Below are 20625 nucleotides of genomic sequence, written 5' to 3'. Positions count from 1 at the left end.
GATACATCAACACAACACACAAACAACTTCACAAACAACACAATAAATTAACATCAGGATAAATACAACATCTGCACTGCAACACTAAAACTGTGCGCCACTGTAACAACAACACAACAACAACATAAATATTAATCAAAACGTATAAAGCAAAAAAATATAAAAAACAAGCAGCGACAAAACTACATGAAACACATCAACAACAACACATTGACGATAAAACGCATTCGCAGCCACAAACAACAACACATGATAAACACATATCAACAGCAGATCACCTTACACATCATCTTCATGGCATCAACAACAAGCGTCATTACAACAACACACCAATCCATCGGACTGAGCAACAACACAACAACAACGCGGCCACCAGTGTAAAGTAAAACACACCAACATCAACGACAACATTAATCAAAATAAATAAAAAAAACAGAAGCAACACAACATAACAACAACATCAACACGTCCCCATTAATACAACAACATTAACACATTCCCATTACAACAACAACATTAATACAAAAACAACAACAGCCGCAGCAACAACAATAACAAACAAAAACATTGCAGTTTTTTATTACCAGCCAAACAAGACAACCCAACGAGACAACAACCAAAAAACAACAACACATCACCACAACAACCCAGTAACACATGAACAACAGAACAAAATTCACAACTTTTAATATAATGGTGAAACTCCGTCTGAAGTTTTTCTTTTACTTCCTTTCAATATTAATATTTTTTTTAAATATTTTTTTTACTTTATTTTTTTAAATAAAGAAAAAAAAATTTGAATTCAAGAAATGTATAATATATTAATGTATTTGTATTATTTATGATGTCAGGTGGATATAAAGCTGCAAATGTTTTTTTACTTTTTATTCATTCATTCGTTCGTTCGTTCATTCATTTAATCTTCAATTCATTCATCCATCCATTCGTTCATTTATCAAACCATCTATTCATTCATTCATTCATAATTTTAAATTGCTATTTTCTAATTAATTCGTGCACTGGCTGAATTATTTTTTTAAACTATTGAATCAATTCTTGCCAGATCACTGTTCACTTCTTCCCCACCAACATTTGCAAGCACCCACCACCACCACCACCACCACCAACACCCCAGACTAATTCGTCCACACAGCAGTTATCAGATCAACAATTTAATATTAGATACCTCCACCAAATCATCGTTCATCACATCCGCAATGTTTAGCAGATTGAGAAGAACGTGTGTTCTACAAAATGTATCTACAAGCATACAGACAGGCCACATATAGACAGACCACATATAGACAGACCACATTCAGACAGACCACATTCAGACATAGACAGATACAAGCACAATCTTACAATAAAATTTTTTTAACTTTAGTTGAAAGATGGCGATGATGTGTTGGTTGCAGAATTCAAGCGGATAAAATTTTTGCTGAAATGAGATCTCTTCAACATGGTACAGCAAGCAAACAAGGCAAACGAATCACACAATTCCAAAACTTTTAATCGCATATTCGCAAGTGGCTTTATGATTCAGTTCATTGCCAGGAGCAAGGAAAATGTTATGTTCATTGAAACTATCGCGATGTGATCATGTGCATACGCCAACAACACAATGTGCTCAAATATACACTCAATCATCCAAAATATACATGCACAGAAATGGCAGACACGTAAACGCATGCACAAAATTAAGATATCATAAAATAAATTTGAACAACGTTGGAGATTTCAATTCTTTTTTTTTGATGTCTTGCAACTTCGTTATTGACGGAAGAACCAACTGGTCGGTACACTCACTGTCGAAATCAGAATGTTAAAGGGGTATGATCGGTGCATGATAAAATGAAAATCAACGCAACGAAATTGGTAGATTGGAAAATTTCTGGTATGCGAAGCACTTTAAAGAGGTAATCAACTATTGGAAGGGAGAGATCACCACTGTTAGTTTCGAGATCAGTTAAAAATAACTGAAACTCTGATGCTAGGAGGAATGCAATCGACGGTAGTGAAGAAAAGCGGTTAAAAAAATTTTAATGAAAATTTATAGTTATCAACAGGATAAGGAGAAATCAAAAAACATTAAATGAGCTATTCTATTTTCCGTGTGGTTTGGCAAATAAAAAAGCGTATTTCGACAAAAACCATTATTTATCAAGAGAATGAAACACATCTTTTCCACATTAGTTATTAGAATGGCAAAATATCAAATTTTATAACTACCAACCAACACTTGTTATAACATTATTTTATTCTGATTAGGGTGACCATACAAGCTCTTTGAGCTTCTGCGTCTCCCAGCATTTGCTGAATAAAGATTTATAAATAAAAAAATATAAATAAATTATCGCCAACAAATGATGCCATTGTCTGCCATCTCGAATAATCTGCCATGTTATTTTCAGGGTTTACGTAAATTAATTAATATTTCCGCTAGAGAGAATCAAAGAAAATCCTTTAAGAATAGTTCAAAAACTAGAAACGGGTCTTTTACAGTCAAAACAGAAAGAATAGATTAGTTAATAGTTAAGTTGGGCACATATTGTGATTGTGTATGGAAAGTTGAAGAGGTAAAGACAAAACCCTACTAGAAAACTCTTACCAAGCAGAACTAAAGCAATAGTGCTTGGCTACGCGTTAGGTAAATTTTCAAGCTTAAGTCATTAAAAAATTATAAAGCTGGAATTATAAAACTGTTTCAAAAATATTCCATAAAGATTTGGTTAAATGGCTTTTGTAGACAAAGAAACTAGTTAGCTTGTTAGTCTATTTAGCTAATAAGTTTATGCATTTCGTTTTTATAATGTATCCTGGTGAGGAAATATGGAGAGATTGAAAATAATAATAAAAAGCAATGAAACAATCGACTTTACATCTCAAAAAAATTTTACACAAGACTGAAAACTAATCATTGATGTAAAATAATATTAAACAGAAATAGATGAACACATGTTGAAACAGTAAAACCAACTTTGTGATAGTTTTGTAATTAAATACATATGCAGATGAGTAGTGGAGCTAATATTAAAAAAAAATCCATGCAGTTGTTTCATCATCTGATGTTCTGCCACTGCAGCATCTCCTTATTCACTAAATTGATCTTCTTCGAGGTTGAACAATCTTGGATAGGCGAATGAATTTTTATGTGGCGTACATGCGTATCTCTGCCATTTTGATGATTAGATAGCACAGCAATCTGGATCATGAATGCCCTCACAGCAGTTTCGTTGAGATTTTTCAAGGGAATCATGACCCAGCCTGTTGGCTCAATGAACTCCACAAGGTCAATTTCTATTAGGTCATTTATGTGGTTGCCGACTCGTACAGACACCCTGGTCAGAATATTAGTGACATTCATTAATTAAAAGTTGTTAAAGTTACACAAAATTAGATGAAGCTTGTTTGTATTTTATAGAATTTGAAAAATATTACACCATGAAGAAGCATACATTAAAATAACAAAATAACATTAATTAGAAATAAACAGACTAAACAAAATTTATTATTATTCCAGGTATTAAACATTACACTACTGCTACAGACAAAAAAAAGTGAAATGATCAAGGAAAAACAAAGAACCTGTTAGGCGTGTAGCTTTCATCAGCTTTAAAATCAGCATAGAGAAAAATATCGGACACTGTTGTTTTCTTCCTGAACTGAATGTTGACCATGTGAGGCTGAGGTCCATCTGATTGCCAATATGTTTCCAGTGAAGTGTCCCTTAATTGCTCAACACCAAAACCTGGTGGCAAGTGTCAGCACGTGTTTTATTACTTTTTATTTATAATACAATTTATTTGTAGCATATTTAATTTACAATATCACTACTAATATTTAATGTTTAATCTTTAACAATAAGATTAATATTAATTACGTGAGTTGAGAATATCCTAAACAAGTCATTTGTTAAACAAAGTTAAATGAAACTTGAAATTCAACAGAATAAGAACAACAATTAACGTTTTAACAACACACATAACTAACAAAAATTTAATTTTTAAACAGTAGTATAAAATTAGTTATTAGATACTAGTTTAAAAACTGAATAGGTTAGTCAGCCAGGCAGCACTTACAGGGTGGTAAAGTAAATTATATATTAATAAAAAGTAAAAGCAACGAACCTGGTTTGCAAGAAGAAACTGACCAAACGGCCTGATTGCCAACTTCTCTTAATTTTCCTTCTTTTTCTCCTTTGTAAGGATCGGAATCAAACTTATTCACGGATTTGCTCTCCATGGCGAATCAAAAAGTGAACCAACCTTTCAAATAGATATTCGCTTGTATATAAAGAATGGCGATGGACCAAATCGGTATAGTATAAATTCAAATATTAATAACAATTCAAAATTGCTCTCTTAATGTATCAAATTTTGAATCAAGTTTACAATTTTTATAATTTATTATAATAGTTTTTCATTTATGTTAACAACTAAAACACATCTGTTTGCTAACTCCACATCTTAAATGATGTTAGAAACATTAAAATAATCTAACATGTTAGATGAATTTTGAAAAATAAATGCTACCGTTATTGATGTTGACGTTAAGTACATGGCAAGTTTATAATTTCGTTAAAACACACTTTGGTTGTGTTGTTTCTATTGTTTACATTAGCGATATTAAATTTTTTCATGCCTTCTGGTTTTTAATTTTCGGTTTCAATTTAAAAAATTTCCAAATGGAGTTATTTGTAAATCTTCACAAAAATCAGTTGGAGAGTTCCAATGTTCCAGAGGTTTATTGGCCAACATTATTCAACAAACTAACAAATGAGGTTTTTAAAATTTAATATTTAATGGTTTTATTTTTAAATATTAAATTATTAATTAATATATCAATATTTAATTAATGTTAAAACCTATAATTTAATAATTTAAAAATAATAATTTAATAATTAATGTCAAAAATTAATTTTAATAATTAAGAATATAATCATTATATTCTTAATTATTAAAATTAATTTATATTATAATGATATATTCATGACAAGCTTTTATTATAATTTATTTATTTTATAAATTTATATAATTATAATTAAAATTAATAGTAAGTATAAACTATATATAAGTTATTTATACTTGTTTTATTTTTTAACACTTTTCAATCACTGAGCTGAGCTTTTTTTTATTTATTTGTATTATATGTTCGTAGTGCTAATGAATGAAATAAAAATAAATAAAGGAATGATGGTTGATGTAGGACAGGTAGACAGTAAAAAGCATAATTTAATATTAATTATAATACCTAACAAAGTATTTTTATTTGAAAATTTTTATTTGAAATTTTTTTTTGAAAAATCGTGCGACCTGCTAAATTAATACCTCTGAAAAGTATTCAACATTGATATCATATATATAAATATAATAAATTATATAATATTCTAATTATAATTATAGATTTTGGATGTTGGGGAATATTTCATGATGGCCCAAGTAATTGAAGAGGATGAAGATGGCAATGAGATTGACGGTGTTTCATGGAAGATTGTTGTGAATGTCGACGAACTAACTACCGCTGATGCTAACAGGCACATATAAATTTTCTCCATTTGATTATTTTCATTTTTATTTTCTTTTTATCTCAATGTTTTATTTTAATAAAAATTCAATGTAATAACTCAATTACGGTTACAATTACTCATTCTTCTTTACAACAGTATATTCTTAATTGACCATGCCTGGACGTACAGAGCTGACGAGGCCTGCAGGCAACTTAGAAACGACAGAAAGCTACTTTTGAGGATGGCTGACTTGATGGGTGTCTGCACTGAAAACTGTCAGGACGATGTTGACGATATCGTTGAGAAAGTTTTCAGTGAAATGTGGAGGTGAGTTGTGGGTGGGACATTCTTATTAACATTTTCCTATTTCATTTTGTTAATTTTATGTTCAGCTTATAGTATAAGCGGAACATAGAATAATAGAATAAAGAACATATATAATAGACTAATGGAAACTCTTTTATTTTGGCCAAAATGTACATGTAATAAAATAAAATAAAATAATTAGAATGATATAAAGGTTTGTGAAATAATCTACGATGCTCGCCATTGAATCAACATGCAATGAGTACAACGAGAAATTCAAAATCAGTTTAAAAATAATTATGTTGCGATCGAGTTTCTATCGCAATAAATAGCGTACGATGATGTTATTGCCGAGTTAATTAAATCATTGCAAAATTGGTCAGTCCAAATAAAATCAACAAACGATAAATAAAAATATTTAAAAAAGCCTAAAGGTGAAATTTCAAATGTATTAATAATTATTTTCGAATCTTTCTTCTCGTCGATCAAATTACTGTGTAGGTTTTTATATTTAGATCTTTTGTAATCCCTTGAACTAGAGAAGTTGGATTCATGACATATTGTCAGTTCCAGTATTTCAATTGTGTCCCCCCGGAGAAGTGCTATGTCGGGCCGAAACGATTTGAAGAGGGACGTTGTTGGGAGAAATTCGTCGTTCATCGTATCAGCAAAAATTGCAACTTCTGGTTTAGCAAATGATTTGATCTTCTCTAGAATTAAAGATAATATTTTGTTGTGGCGTGTTGTAAATCTTTTTAAAGCCGCTACTGAATCACAATTTGACAGAACGTGCTTGTTTGTCTGAAGCGCGTTACAAAGCGGGCATAAGGCGTTGGAAGACTTGCCCCATCTGGAAAGATTGGCATTTGTCGGAAGTTGTTGTATCAATGCTTTCCTAACGAATCTGAATAAGACCTCCGGAAGATCGGCAGTGAGCCTCGACCATCGGGTAACGTGGATTGGTGGAATGTGTTCTCTAACTGCTTTAATTATTCTTCCCTGGCAGGAAAGTTGCGACACATGATCGAAATCGGCTTCATGTTGACGAATCTTTAACGCATTGAGCGTCGATTTCACACTCTCTGAATCAGGAAGCATGTTGTCGATCTTAATGTAGTTGTTGTACGAATCACTCCACAGACAGTTTACATCTTTGTTGTCGTGAGATCTCAGATAATTTCTGAGTTTAACTCTGAGTGATTCGGCAAAATGTTTTAGCGATCTGATTTCCAGGCCCCCCAATTTGAAGGGGAGGGATAGACATTCAGATATACAACTGCTAATCGGGAGGGAAAGCCAATTTCTTACTGATTCCGCAACCATAGGATCCAGGTTGTTTCCAATCCACGTCAACGGCATGTCATACGTTCGAAGCTCAAAGGCCAACTGAGACGGAATATATCTTCGTAGTATTTGGAGTTTCCATTGGGGCGTTGTGTCCAACTCGTTGACGACTGACAGCATGTTTTTCAGCTTTTTAATCAGTAATTCTTTTGCCTTCGAGTTGTTTCCTTTAAAATCATAAATTTTGCCGAGGTATTCAAAATGACCGTTCATATCGATATGAGGGATTTGTTTGTTATCAATGGTCAGCCTCGGCGAAAATTGTTCATAGCCCCCGTTCTTCTTCCTCATACCAAACGAGCAACACTTATCAATCCTCATATTCATGCCGGTAGCTTTACACCAAGCTTGGTTCAAGTCGATTAATTTTTGAGCACCATCTGTGCTGTTGGCGATGATCGCTGTGTCATCCGCAAATTGAAGCCAAGCATTGGTTTTTAAGTTGGCCGTCGGTCCCCAAATATAACCGCATTGTTGATATTCTGTCTTTTCGATCAACTTCATCAATGGGTTAAAACACATGTTGAAGATTAATGGGGAGACGGGATCACCTTGCAGAACACCACGTCTAACCGGGATAGGAGGAGTAAGGTTGTCGCATCCAGAAACAGATATTGTGTAGTCGGCATATATTGCTTTGATTAAGTTGCTTATTTGGGAAGGGATGTGATGGTAATCTAGGGTTGATGAGATTATGTTGTGGCTGACTTCGCCAAATGCGTTTCGAAGATCCAAAAGAGTGACAATGACAGTTCGTTGATGTCTCTTTGCATCATTGAGCATGTGAGTTAGGAGTTGGGTATGCTCGGTCAAGCCATCAACTTTTGGATAAAAACCTTTTTGTATGTTTTTGTTTATTAATGAATTAGATTCGAGAAATTTATAGATTCGATTGTTGATAGATGTTGAAAGTATTTTGTATAGAGTAGGTTGCAAGGTGATTGGACGAAAATTAGCTGGATCATTTGCGTCACCTTTTTTATGAATAAGTATTGTAAATCCCTTTTTCCAGCAAGAGGGGATTTTAGAAGATGACCAACATTGAGCTATTAGTTGTTGTAGAATGGTTCGAAGAATTGGGCATCTTTTGAAAGGTATTATTGATATTTGGTCCAAGGGACACGGAGAAGATTTTGCTTTGCATTTGTAAACAATTGATGATATTTCATGATAAGAAGGCGGACTGGTGTGGCAGGGTGTTGTGGGCTTTGATGTACTAGGAACCCAATTTGGGAGTTGATATTTTTTGGAATTGTCGTCGCTTAAGGCGGAGGAAAAATAGTTTTTGCAGTCGTCGACACTGAACAACGGACCTTGACTTTTTGATTGGGTAAATAACCTTTTACAGAACCACCAAAAGCGACGTTTTAATTGATTTGTTGTGTCAGGTGTCTTAGTTGTTGCTAATTTTCTTGACGATAATTTTGATCTCAATGTTTTGCTTATTGAGCTAATTTGAACGTCAAAACGGTGGTTGTTGTGGCCCAACGATTTAAGCTGTTTTAATTCTTTTTTCAATGCTTTAATGGATTTGTTTTTGTTGTCGTTTAAACTTGTTTGCGACTTGATGGTACCATAGTTTGCAGCAAAGTAGTTGTAGATCATTGTTTGAAACGCTAATGTAAACTCGTCGATGTTGTAGTACGCTGGTAGCGACTTTTGGTGAAGTTGAAAATATGCATTGGCTTCTGACCATTGAGCAGGGGTTCTGGGCAGTTTGACCCCTGGGAGAGGTATTTCAGTTTTTTCAACATTTGATGGTGACGAGGATATTGGTTGTTGGACGTGCGGCGATATGGATGATTCAGTTACTTTGGAAGTATTAGATAATATGAGAGTTTTATGAAGTTTACACGAGCGATGGTGCATGATGAGGCCTTTCCTGCCTTTACAGTATTTACCGCAGCAACAAGCAATAAAATTGATGTTGGGTGCTGATGACGCTGACTGTGGACCATGGCTCGGCTGTTGGAATGGTTGTTGAACCTGTGTCGATGATGATGGTGAGCTTGCTCTGTTGTTGTCTTCGACTGGCGCATTTGACGAATGGAGATAATGATTGAGTGCTGAAGCTGAAGGCGATGGCGGTAGACTGTGGCTTGGTTGAAGTTGGTTGGACTGACGTTGAACTTGTGGTGGCGGTGGAGGCGGGTCAGCTTCCGAGTTGCTTTCATTTGAATTGTTTGACGATTTAAGGTTTTGGTGAACTTTACATGAACGTTGGTGTAATTTGAGACCTCCTTTATTTTTACATTTTTTACCGCAACAGCAAAATATCGAATTATTATTATCCATATTAATTGGCAAATTATTTAGTAAATTTGAATTAAAATTGTTAGACGAATTATTATCTACGTTAAAATTTCCATTTGAACGGACACTGTTAGAATTAAAGTTTACAGTACTAATAATAATAATAATAATAATAATAATAATAGAATAATAATAGAATAAAGAACATAGAATTAGTGTATAAGCCTTATACACTAGATTATTTCTTATAAGATTGGTATTAATCCTGTCTGAAATATATTGTAAAATGTTATTTGAGTGTATAGAGACATGGTAATATTTGGTTTTTTAAATTTTTAAAATTTTTAATTCCCTTGAAAACTTTGAATACTGAGTTCATGAAACTGTATTGCTGGTAAATGGTCTGTCTTTGTGTAATGGGTGGAATGATGCAGATAAAAAGAATTTACTTTGTTCCTTTCTAAGAAGGAAAACAGCTTGAAATGAAGTTGTTGGTTATTGTAAGTATGATTATGGTACCAAATTGTTATGGTAAACTAGTAGCTAATAATATTAAACTCTTTGTCAATTTTTTCTTGTATTCATTAGAATTTCATCTTTGGTGACCCAACTTATATGGCTGCATTGATTCAATAGAGTGCATACTTTAGTGTCTATTTGACTTTGATTATTTTTTTGTTAAATTTAAATAAGGTTCAACCAGACATACAGCATTGGAAACGATAATCTGGTAGGTAGGTTGGATGAAAGTTATATCATCGTTTATGTTTTTTTGTTACCAATCGTGCAATTCTATCATTGTTATTATAATTGTTTAGGAGCCTCCTCCTCCTCTTCCTCTTTTTCCTCCTCCTCTTCTTCTTCTTATTATTGTTGTTTATCTATTATTATTATTATTGTTGTTTAATGTTCTTCATATAACATGATTCAACTCTTGCAAACCAAATTGGTCGATCGGTGAGCCATCTTATATTGATAATTATGAAACTTTTACCAAATTTTTTAGCGAATTTCAAGTTTTAAGTCATGTCATGTCAGTCAGCCCATTTAATTTTTTTACGATATTTAAAAAAAAATAAACAATTGGGACGATAATTGTTGATGAATGAACAGGGCTGTGAATCGGCCAGTCCAATCTGGTATGTGATGGACGAGTTTGGTAGCAGAGTGCAACATTCGGACAGTCCAACCGTGAAGATGGTCCCGTTCTGTTATGCACCAACAAAAACTGCATTCACCCTCATGTGGCCTATCCAGGATTTGAAGAGAGGAGGTTGCTGCTGCTGCTGATGATGATGATTATGATGATGATGATGTTGGTTCTGACTACGTTGGTGATGTTGTCGTGATGTTGTTGTTGGTGCTCGTCTATTGCTTGGAAGGAGTTGTTATAGTGGTGCTGTTGGTGGTGCTGCTGTTGTTGTTTGCAGATGTTCAGATTTTGTCACTGCGTTGTTTCTTGTTTGATTGCTGGTTGGTCTCTGTGGAATTATTTGCAGCCAGCATGAGCGTGGATGATGTTTTTTAGATGAGGTGACGAGGGACTGCGTGAACATGCCGCCCAATGTCTCCAGCAAGTTCAGGAGGTTCCTCCTGTCTCCCTGGGTGCCACTGGGTGAAGAGGACGACGACGACGATGAGGATAAAGATGGTGATAGTGATGAAATCTTCAATAGTGTGGGTTTAATCCTGATTTTTTAAAATTATTTAATTACATTTTTTACTGTTTTTGTCAAATAATGTAAAAAAATTGAAATTACTTTGAAAAAATATTGCTGACAAATAAGCTATAGAGATTTGTTTTGAGGATAAATCAAGACCAACTGACCGGAAGTTGTTGAAAATTTTTTAACAGAAATTTTCAGTTCACACCAGCCTGCCAACAATTCAGGATCATCATCAAGACCTTTCATCTCTTCACAGGAAGCTTAAAGTATTTACCGACGTTGAACAAGTAAGCTGGTGGTGATGAAGGAGAGGAGGAGGAAGACGTTGAGGATGATGATGATGATGATGATGATGATGATAATGATGACGATTAGGGTGATGACGACGACGACGACGATGACGAAAAGAACGATTATTATAATGATGATGATGACGATTATGATGATGATGACGATTATGACGATAATGATGATGATGTTGATGATGATGCCAGTGGTGAGGAAGATCATAGTAATGATTATGATGATGTTTAAAGGGCAGTTAGTTAATTAGTGATGATTTTAATGGGTTGTTGGCAAACTTAATGATAATTATCGTATTTAATTTGAATGATTACTGAAAAATGATGTTAGTAATGGTATGGTGATAATGATTTAGGAGCGAGCACGTTTGATTTTTTTTTCATCGTCAGGTGGCCTGAAGTGTTAATTGAATGATGTTGATTGATTGAGGTGAAAACAAATGAATTAATTAACTAATTAATAAATAAGCACGATGATGATAATATGGTGATCGATGAGGCGATGATTGATAATGCCAATTCAACCAGCAATGTTATTTGGTAATCATGTAAATAAAACAGCATATTAACATAACTATTTCATTATTATAATTGTATAATTATAATCTAGTGAATAAACAATACAGGTGTGCGATCACCTGAAGCACCCTGCATTCTCATTGATCGACAGTCTGGAAGAGGCAGACATCATCTGGACCAAGCATTACCTCAGTGACTTCAAGTCAGTCCAATGCTGGTAGCTGATTGGTTGGCGATTGGTGGATGGATGGATAAATCGGTTGATGGTGCAAAGAGTAAATTAACGAATGGATTGAAAGAATGAATGAATGAATTATTGAATGGATTTTCGGTGGATTCAATTAAATGAATTTTATAATTCATGCAGTTAATATTTTTATGTGAATAAGTTTCATCTAATTCATCACATCTATTAATTGTTATTATTAATAATTAAGTTTATTTTTCTGTAATACAACAATGAATAAATATTTTCATAAATAGAAATATTATCATAAACTAAATTATATTTTGTGCAGTCCTTAAATGTTTTATGCAATCATTATGATCATTATGCATCACCACCATCATCGTAAAACAGATCCTTCAGTGAGGAGACCCCGAACAAACTCATCAACCAGTTCCCATTCGAAATGGTTCTCACCATCAAGAACATGCTCTACAGAGTGTGCAAAAATGATTCACAAACTTCAGATGGCCAGAAGACTGACTCCGACCTTGACCTTGCTGACGTCACAAAGTCGCCCAACCCTGACCATCATGAATTTCCTAACTGGTTGGCTGTCACGTTCGACTTGAGGAATGAACTTGCCAAGTTTATCAGATACTTCAGAAGGAGGGAGAAGAGGTTTTTTTTCATTATTTTTTCTTCAAATTGTTTTTTCATTTTCTAATTTATTCAATTCGTAATTTTCGATTTTTGAATATTATTTCGTTCCCAATTAACTTTCCACGCATTTATAATTTTCTACAAACAGTGCGCTGTGCAACTACTGGATAGTGAAGCCGTACAATCTGTCTCGAGGACTGGACAGCCACGTGACTGGGAACGTCAATCAGATCGTCAGACTGCTCGAGACTGGTCCTAAGGTTGTCTTTGAATCTTCACAATCAAATAAATGCGATTGATGCTGTTGATATGAGCCAAAGAGAAAATAAAATGACATCTTTGAATTATAATGAAGTAAAACTAATTAAGAAAGTTGTAGAAAAGTATATTTTTTTTTATCTACAATTCGGAATGAGTGTTGAGGAGATGGAGGTCGCATGGAATGGTTGTTGCTGTAATGAGTTGTGTTGATTGATACATGTGTAATGATGACGACGAAGGTGGCCTGCCTGTACATTGACGATCCAGTTTTGTTGAGCAGGAAGGACGTGGGTCTCGTTAAGTTTGATCTTCGCTTCATCGTCATGCTCATCAGCCTGCAGCCTCTCAAGTTGGCCGTCCATAAGAAGTTTCTCATTAGGGTAGCCAACAGGTCAGATTGGTGGCGTCTAGCCGCTGCTGCTGTGTTGTGTTTTTGCAGGTTGATGTGATGGTGCGAGGTCTTGCTGCTAGTACCTACATCACTTACAATATCTATTACACCAACTAATATCAATTAATACCAATTACGTTAATTATTATTTTTTTCAATTAAAAACATTGTGATAGTTATGATGAATACGTTACTAATTGCTTGTGATTGATGTCATTTTTTGACGTTTCATTCTGCGTTGCAGAGAGTTTTCAATGAGGAATTTCGACGAGTATGAGCAGCATTTCACCGTTATGAACTACAAACCCGGGGCCAAGATGCACATAGTACGTACCTTCTTAACTGCATTAACTTGCTTGCTTACATTCTGGTACAATATTTTGCGTACGAAGGTGCCTAACGTCCATGATGTTTTATCTAGTTTCAAGTTTTTTGTTGTTTATATCAAGTAATGAAATGTTTATTTAAAGTTAAATAATATCCTAAAATTATCCAAGCCAACTTCAAAACGAATTAACTCAAGTGTGCAAACTCAGCTTAATCATTATTGTTATTTTTGTTTTTTTTTATCATGTTTGTTGACAACCTTCAAATTTATGAGATGTGACGGACCAGAAATATTTGATATTTGCGTTCATGTGTGTGTTTAATTGATGTAGTTGGTGTATTACTTATTGTAATAATTTGACAACACACGCCACCATTATATTGTTTTTAATTGGTTATCAAGTGCTCACGTCTCATCTAACATAGATAGCATGTGAAGAGATGGAGCAGAGATTTGCAGATCAGTATCCTTCATTCGGATGGAACGATGTTCTGGTCCGTTTGTTGTTTGAGTTTTTCACTTGTCGTATTTCACATTTAAATTTAATTTTTCTTCGTTATGTATGATGCCTCTTATTACTGAGGCCATAGAATCATACTTAAGACAAATTTTTTTTAATAATGTTGCGTGATGTGGTGTGAACAAGTTCTATAAATGTTTGATGGACAGCGGGCCCGTTAAGTGTAATTAAAAACTGTTAACAATTTTTATCTATGGTTTCATGGACAAAAATGAGAAAAATTTGATGTTCAGTATTTTGAATTTATAAAACTTGATATATGTGTGACTGAGAGTTATTTTAACAACTCAAGATGATGATTACATAACATGGAAGAAATAAATTAATGTTCAAATAGAGCCTGCATAGAATTTTCGGACTAACCAAACCAGAATTAACTTATGCATTTTTCCGAGATTTTTTAAAAGTTAGCGTACATTTTTTGTATACCATAACAATAAAGTCCGACATCTATGGAATGATCAGCGAGATGTTCAAACGCGCCAGCAGACTGCCCCCACCGAGGGGCATAGGGCATTGCCCCCAATCGAGAACCATCTACGGCGTCGATGTCATGCTGAAGTGGAACAAACGAGGTGAGACGACGACGGGGAAGATGGCAGTGTTGTGCTAATATTGACCTGTTTTAGATACGTCTAGATTTGTGTGAAAAGATTAATTGCTTCATTTTTATTCTGAATAGTTTTTCTTATGTTATATTTCAGTATAAAATGAATGCGTTAACTACATTGTTTTAAAAATAACCATGTCACCCTCATCGCCATTGGACTCCACCACCACCACATTTTTACCTGGTATTATTTACAAGTTTTGAACGAACCGCCGCACCTATTGCAACAGACAACAGACCAGCCACCATACAGCCAGTCGTACTGGAATGCAACTTCGGACCGGACAACACGAGGTTCCTCAGAAGCTACCCAACCTTCTTCGACGACATATTCGAAACGTTGTTCCTCAACAGTCAGTCTAACCCTAACATCACGTATATAACGTGCTAACCCTGTTGCTAATGTGGCCGTTGTTAATGAATTAGGAGATGAAGTTGCAGGATGTAATGGGAAGTTGACTGGCTCTGTTGATGAGGTGCCGCCAGTCACTTGTAGTCACAAGAATATTTTTAATGAAACTTTTCAAAGTCGTATTTTTTATCATTTATATCATATAATGGTGTATCTTTAAATACACCATCACAATAAAAATTGTGATGGTATATTTAAAGACATCAACTGATTTTAAAGTTACAAGGACTTTTCCGTTGTTTTATTAAAATAATTTGTTTTAATGACATTTATTACGAAATTAATCTTACATTTTAAAAATTGTGCAAATATAAAATATAACTGTCGATTAAAAATCTAATTGGAAAATAATCTTGACGAAAATCTGGTGCTTACACATTTAATTTCATCCACAAATGTGATTCGTCATCTTTCATTCATTCCACTTTTATAAATTTATTCACTTAAATTCTGTCAGACATCCACAATGATGTCTAGTGCAACCTTGCAAGTCCATACAACACATCCAACTTTTTCTTGCTCCATACAACATGCAACAACACTTCACACACAGGCAAACCACAACCACTAAAGTAATTCCACCCTACGTGTAAACTGCTGAATAGTTCTTCATGTCACTTGCGATCTTCTGTCCACCAGCCAGGTAGAAGAAGGCAGAGAAGGTGCAGACGAAGAGTGCAGCGATGCCCACATAGAAGGCCCATATGAAATTGCCCAACCAACTGAACAGACTGACATCATACACCGCGTATGCTCCTGATCCAAACACTATGATTGATATCATCTCAAAGACCACTGCATAACGTTTCAGTCTTTTATGAATAATTCTGATTTTAAATTGAATTATTAGTTTCAACAGAATTTATTAGATTAGCCAATGAATTAAATATTACTAGGCCTGAAGAAATTATGAAAGAATCTTCTTATAAAACCACGATAAACATTAACAACTCAGCATGAAAAAGATGTCTGAACCTGCAACTAAGATTGCCCCCCCAATGTAGAGGTATATACTGAAGAGGCTTTTGCAGCAATGGAAGATGAGGTGGCCCATGGAGGCCATGAAACTGAGTGCCAGGATTCCAATCCCAATGGAGAACATCACTTGAGCTGCTATGTGCCAATCTGTTCAAACATTTCATTTCTATGTTTTAAAACAATATCTGTATATAAATTCAAGCTGCTAGCTATGTAATACCGCTTAACAAGCTACTTACATAAAAGAATGAAACAGCCAAAGATAATTAAGGAGAACAGTATCAAGTAAAATTATAATACTTGGGATAAACTTCTCCCAGGCATAGTCCCTTTCATGGAACCAGATGCAGTTCATCTCAAGTTGATCGCATCTTCCCCACAGTCCCGTTTTGTACCCAGAATTCAACTCGATCATCCAGAAAGGAGAGAAGAAGCTGATGGCTGACAGGATGAGTGCCAGGAAGTGCAGCAAGAATCCCAAGGCTATCAGCAAACTGGATCGTGATTGAGGATCTTTTTCCTTTTCACTCAACATTTTTTGCTGCAAATGTTAACATGAAATTTTATTTCTGAAAATCTATCTTTTGTTTAGTTTCTTATAATTCGTGGCAGAATTTTGTTGAAAACTTTAATATATTAGTTCTCAGATTTATGAAGTCTTTTTTTATTAGACATTATTATTATAATTATACTATAATATAATATAATGAAAAAATTTGAACCAAATATTATTAAAATATATTAATAAGATTAGTTAATTTTACATGATATTAGAAACCAGATCAAATTTAATATTTGAAACTTAAAACATTTAAAGTATAAAATTTAACCGAGAAATCACAAAAACTCACCTAGTAACGAAATGAATAATATAATTTACTTTATTTTATCTTTAATTAATGTAATTGTGGTGTGACTATCACTCTATTATTCTATTCTATGACTTATGTGCTGATTTGTTAGTTAGTACATTTGTCTATTTGAATAATTTAATACTTTTATTGAATGATTAAGCGTACTGAAATTGTTTTAAATATTGTGCAATGGAAACCTTTTGTCACTAATTTACAGTACCGATTTCACATTAATGTAATAAATAAAAGAGCAATGTACGCATAAACAAACGAACACCTTTGCATACATTAATGAAGAAGCAATACAGGTGCCACTGAAACAAAAGTAAAAAAAGCTAGGGATGGTATGTACTTTATCCGATTATTAGAATTGTTACATCTCCATTATCCGTCAATTGAAGACTTTGACACAAACTCTTGAAAATAACGTTTATTTCATTTTTTAAGTGTTTTATATTTATTTTGCTTAAAGTCTTTTTTATACAAAAATGTTTCTCAACTCAGTATAACTAACAGGGATTATTGCAATGTTTTATTTTAATTCTAATTGTGTTTTGTTGAAGCATGTTTTTAATTAATTTAGTATTATTGTTTATTATATATATATATATATATATATATATATATATATATATATAAACTTCATTAAATATTTGTAAATATTAAGTTTGTATCGCTGAGAACCTTGTACCAATATATATATATATATATATATATATATATATATATATATATATATATATTGGTAAAAGACCATAATTTTTGCAATATTCTATAAATTCTACCGAATGGTTGGCGTTAATATGAATTTTAGTCGTTTTTTTAATTTTTTTCCACTAAAGATTATTAAAATCAAAAAATCCAGGTTTTTAATTGACAAAATTGGCACTAGAGTTAATTTATAGTTAAAATAAAAAAAATTACATCTCTTTCATCCATGACACGCGTTACATGGAATGAATTGATAAAATTCAAATGTGTCAGACAAACCCTTTTTGACACATGGCAATTTTATTTTATGGCAAAATTCTGTGTGATGATGATGATGAACGTTTAATAATTTTCTTTCATATTTTGATAAACTGTAAGAATCATGTTGAATTCTTCATTGTTTTATGACTTCACCTCGCCTGCCAGTTTCTTATGTTTCTCATTGTCTGATGCTCGGAATTAAGGACTTGCATTGTTTTATTTTGTTTTATTTTGTACGGAAGCTCATTTTTTAATTCTTCCGCCAAACAGTGAGTCCCCCGTTTGACACATAAATTAAAAACTTTAACAAACATTAGACAATAAAACGGATTTCATTAAGTTTAAATTGGCCAGCGCGTTAAAAGAGCGGAAAGAAAAATAAAAACTCACTTGAAGATAATCGGTGATATGAGATAGTTAAAATTGCAATGCATGTGCCACACAGGAATGATGAACATATCTGAAGCGTCAACAACCTCGAGTGTCCTTCGCTATCGTTACAAGCGACAAATGATGAAAGCGATAACAGCAGTTGCACGAGAGGAATGTCTACCTACATACTTTCATTTTTATCTGGAGGAGGATCATATCGTGGTATCTAACGATGATGCCTAATGAAGATATATGATGATGCTATCAAGTGATAAGTGATGATATGATATCAAGTTATGATACCTAATGAACATACTTAATAAATATCAAGTGATGATATCAAATCATCGTCAACATCGGTCAATTAGAAATTCTTTTGCTTATTCAATTTAGTAAACACGTCAATAAAGAAGACTAGCTCGTGTAGACTATATCTTGTATGTTTAATTTCATTTGACAATATTCAGCTTATCTCACTTGAAAATAATCCAGTCAACAAGTTTTTTCTGATAACTACTTAACATTCTTTCGCTATTATTGACGATACTATTATAGCAATAAGCCATGCCATTTTTCGTATACAGATAACCATACAAACATGCACTTACATACGTGTATTTATATAATTTCTTTCCAAATAATTTAAAGTGTGTATACCTGATCCGTTGGTTCTGATTCAATTACATGATACCAAATGATGTATAATCATTGTTGTATGTTGCATGGAGACAAATGATATACATAGGTATGTGTATAAACCGTTAACTGGCATCGCCAAGGAGTTGAGTTTTCAAGATAATGGTGCATGCTGCCGAATTGAAACGACAATCGATTTTTTATCCGTATTTTTTATATTTATAAATATATCCCATGCGGTTGAGAAAGAAGATACTTTTTAAATTGAAATTGAGATCGACAAATTTTGTAGAATAATAAAGTTAGTAGTTAAATCAATTTGTACTAGTGGGATGACATTGAGAGAGGATTTCTGAAATAACTCTCCACGTGATCTCACATTTGCAAATCTTACTATGAATTCAATGCAGTGGTGTGCGTTAAACAACAAATTAACAAGCAACAAACAGTCAAAACAATGAACATAACAACAAAAAAACAGACAGGTAACAATGCAACCGGAAATATGACGAAAATAAAACAACTCAAAAAGTTTATAATTTAAGTTATCTCCTACCTTTTACACTTTGATTTATTCAAAAATTTACGTTCAAAATAAAAATTTACGCTATCTAACCAAATCTCGAAGTGTGTTGATCCGCCATCTTAATATACGGATGCATTTGTCATTTGTTATAAGTGTGTACATGTTTATGTGTGTGATTTAAAGCATACTTACACGTGTATAATGATTCTATTTAATTATGTATACATAGACACTGCATATATTTATACATAAATGTGTATTAAACGTTACGCATTACGAGAGGACGGGGGTACCTTACGTAAAATTCGCATCCCCAACATCATACTTCATATGGTTGTGCTGGGTATGAGCTGGGTTTTACGCTTGTATATGCGTTCGTTGTACTGTGTACACGGTGCACTGTGTGTATGCAAGTGCATGTTAATGTACAAGCCCATACAAATTAACCAGTGACAAACAGTTCTTCAGCACTTGTTCTTCTTCTTCTAGTGGCTTTCGAATCAAACTCGCATTTTATATAATTTATGCAACTGAGTTCATTAACATTCCAATAGTTTTATAATGGCATACACACGTGCGCGTAAACACACGCACACACAAATTTGTATGAGTTTTACAAGTTTTTTGAATCTCTTTGTATCTCACATATCCTACACATTATAATGATTCTCTATACAAGTTCTTTGTATCTCTTTGTGAGATACAAAGAGATACAAAGAACACGGAAAAACTATATTAATATAGGAACAAAGTAACAATAGCTTATATAAGAACATAAACAAAACGAAAATTAACATCGATAATGGAAATATGAATTTCCGAAACAACACACTAATATATATATATATATATATATATATATATATATATATTATATTTACTATATATTATATATGTATATGTATATATATATGTATACAGCACACTAATATATATATATATATATATATATATATATATATAATGATTTTTTGATATTAGAGTCATCTTCATAAGTCACCTTAACCTCATTATTGAATTTGAGTGCATATTTTTGCTG

At 33.3% G+C, this 20625-nt stretch overlaps 2 protein-coding genes across 2 annotated transcripts; one reads left to right on the top strand and one right to left on the bottom strand.

Moving 5' to 3' along the window:
* Positions 1-3058: 3058 nt before the first annotated feature.
* HELRODRAFT_78053 (hypothetical protein) lies at positions 3059-4242 on the bottom strand (the record flags this gene model as incomplete). The annotated part of the gene is made up of 3 exons (XM_009018296.1): positions 3059-3338; positions 3586-3748; positions 4128-4242. The coding sequence occupies 3 exons, from the start codon at positions 4240-4242 to the stop codon at positions 3059-3061; spliced, it is 558 nt and encodes a 185-aa protein (XP_009016544.1).
* Positions 4243-4623: 381 nt separating this feature from the next.
* On the top strand, positions 4624-16373 carry HELRODRAFT_185510 (hypothetical protein). The gene is made up of 16 exons (XM_009018295.1): positions 4624-4780; positions 5403-5533; positions 5663-5833; positions 10103-10139; positions 10523-10682; positions 10938-11086; positions 11265-11363; positions 12005-12099; positions 12478-12744; positions 12875-12986; positions 13227-13378; positions 13623-13704; positions 14132-14200; positions 14669-14801; positions 15067-16043; positions 16224-16373. Exons 1-15 carry the CDS (start codon positions 4685-4687, stop codon positions 15225-15227), a joined length of 1914 nt encoding a protein of 637 aa, XP_009016543.1. The 5' UTR covers positions 4624-4684; the 3' UTR covers positions 15228-16043; positions 16224-16373.
* Positions 16374-20625: the final 4252 nt, after the last annotated feature.

This window comes from Helobdella robusta (assembly GCF_000326865.2).
Source record: "Helobdella robusta unplaced genomic scaffold HELROscaffold_21, whole genome shotgun sequence".
NCBI classification, from domain to species: Eukaryota; Metazoa; Annelida; class Clitellata; order Rhynchobdellida; family Glossiphoniidae; genus Helobdella; species Helobdella robusta.
The sequence above is the reverse complement of the archived record's forward strand: the minus strand, read 5'-3'. Positions and strand labels throughout refer to the sequence as shown.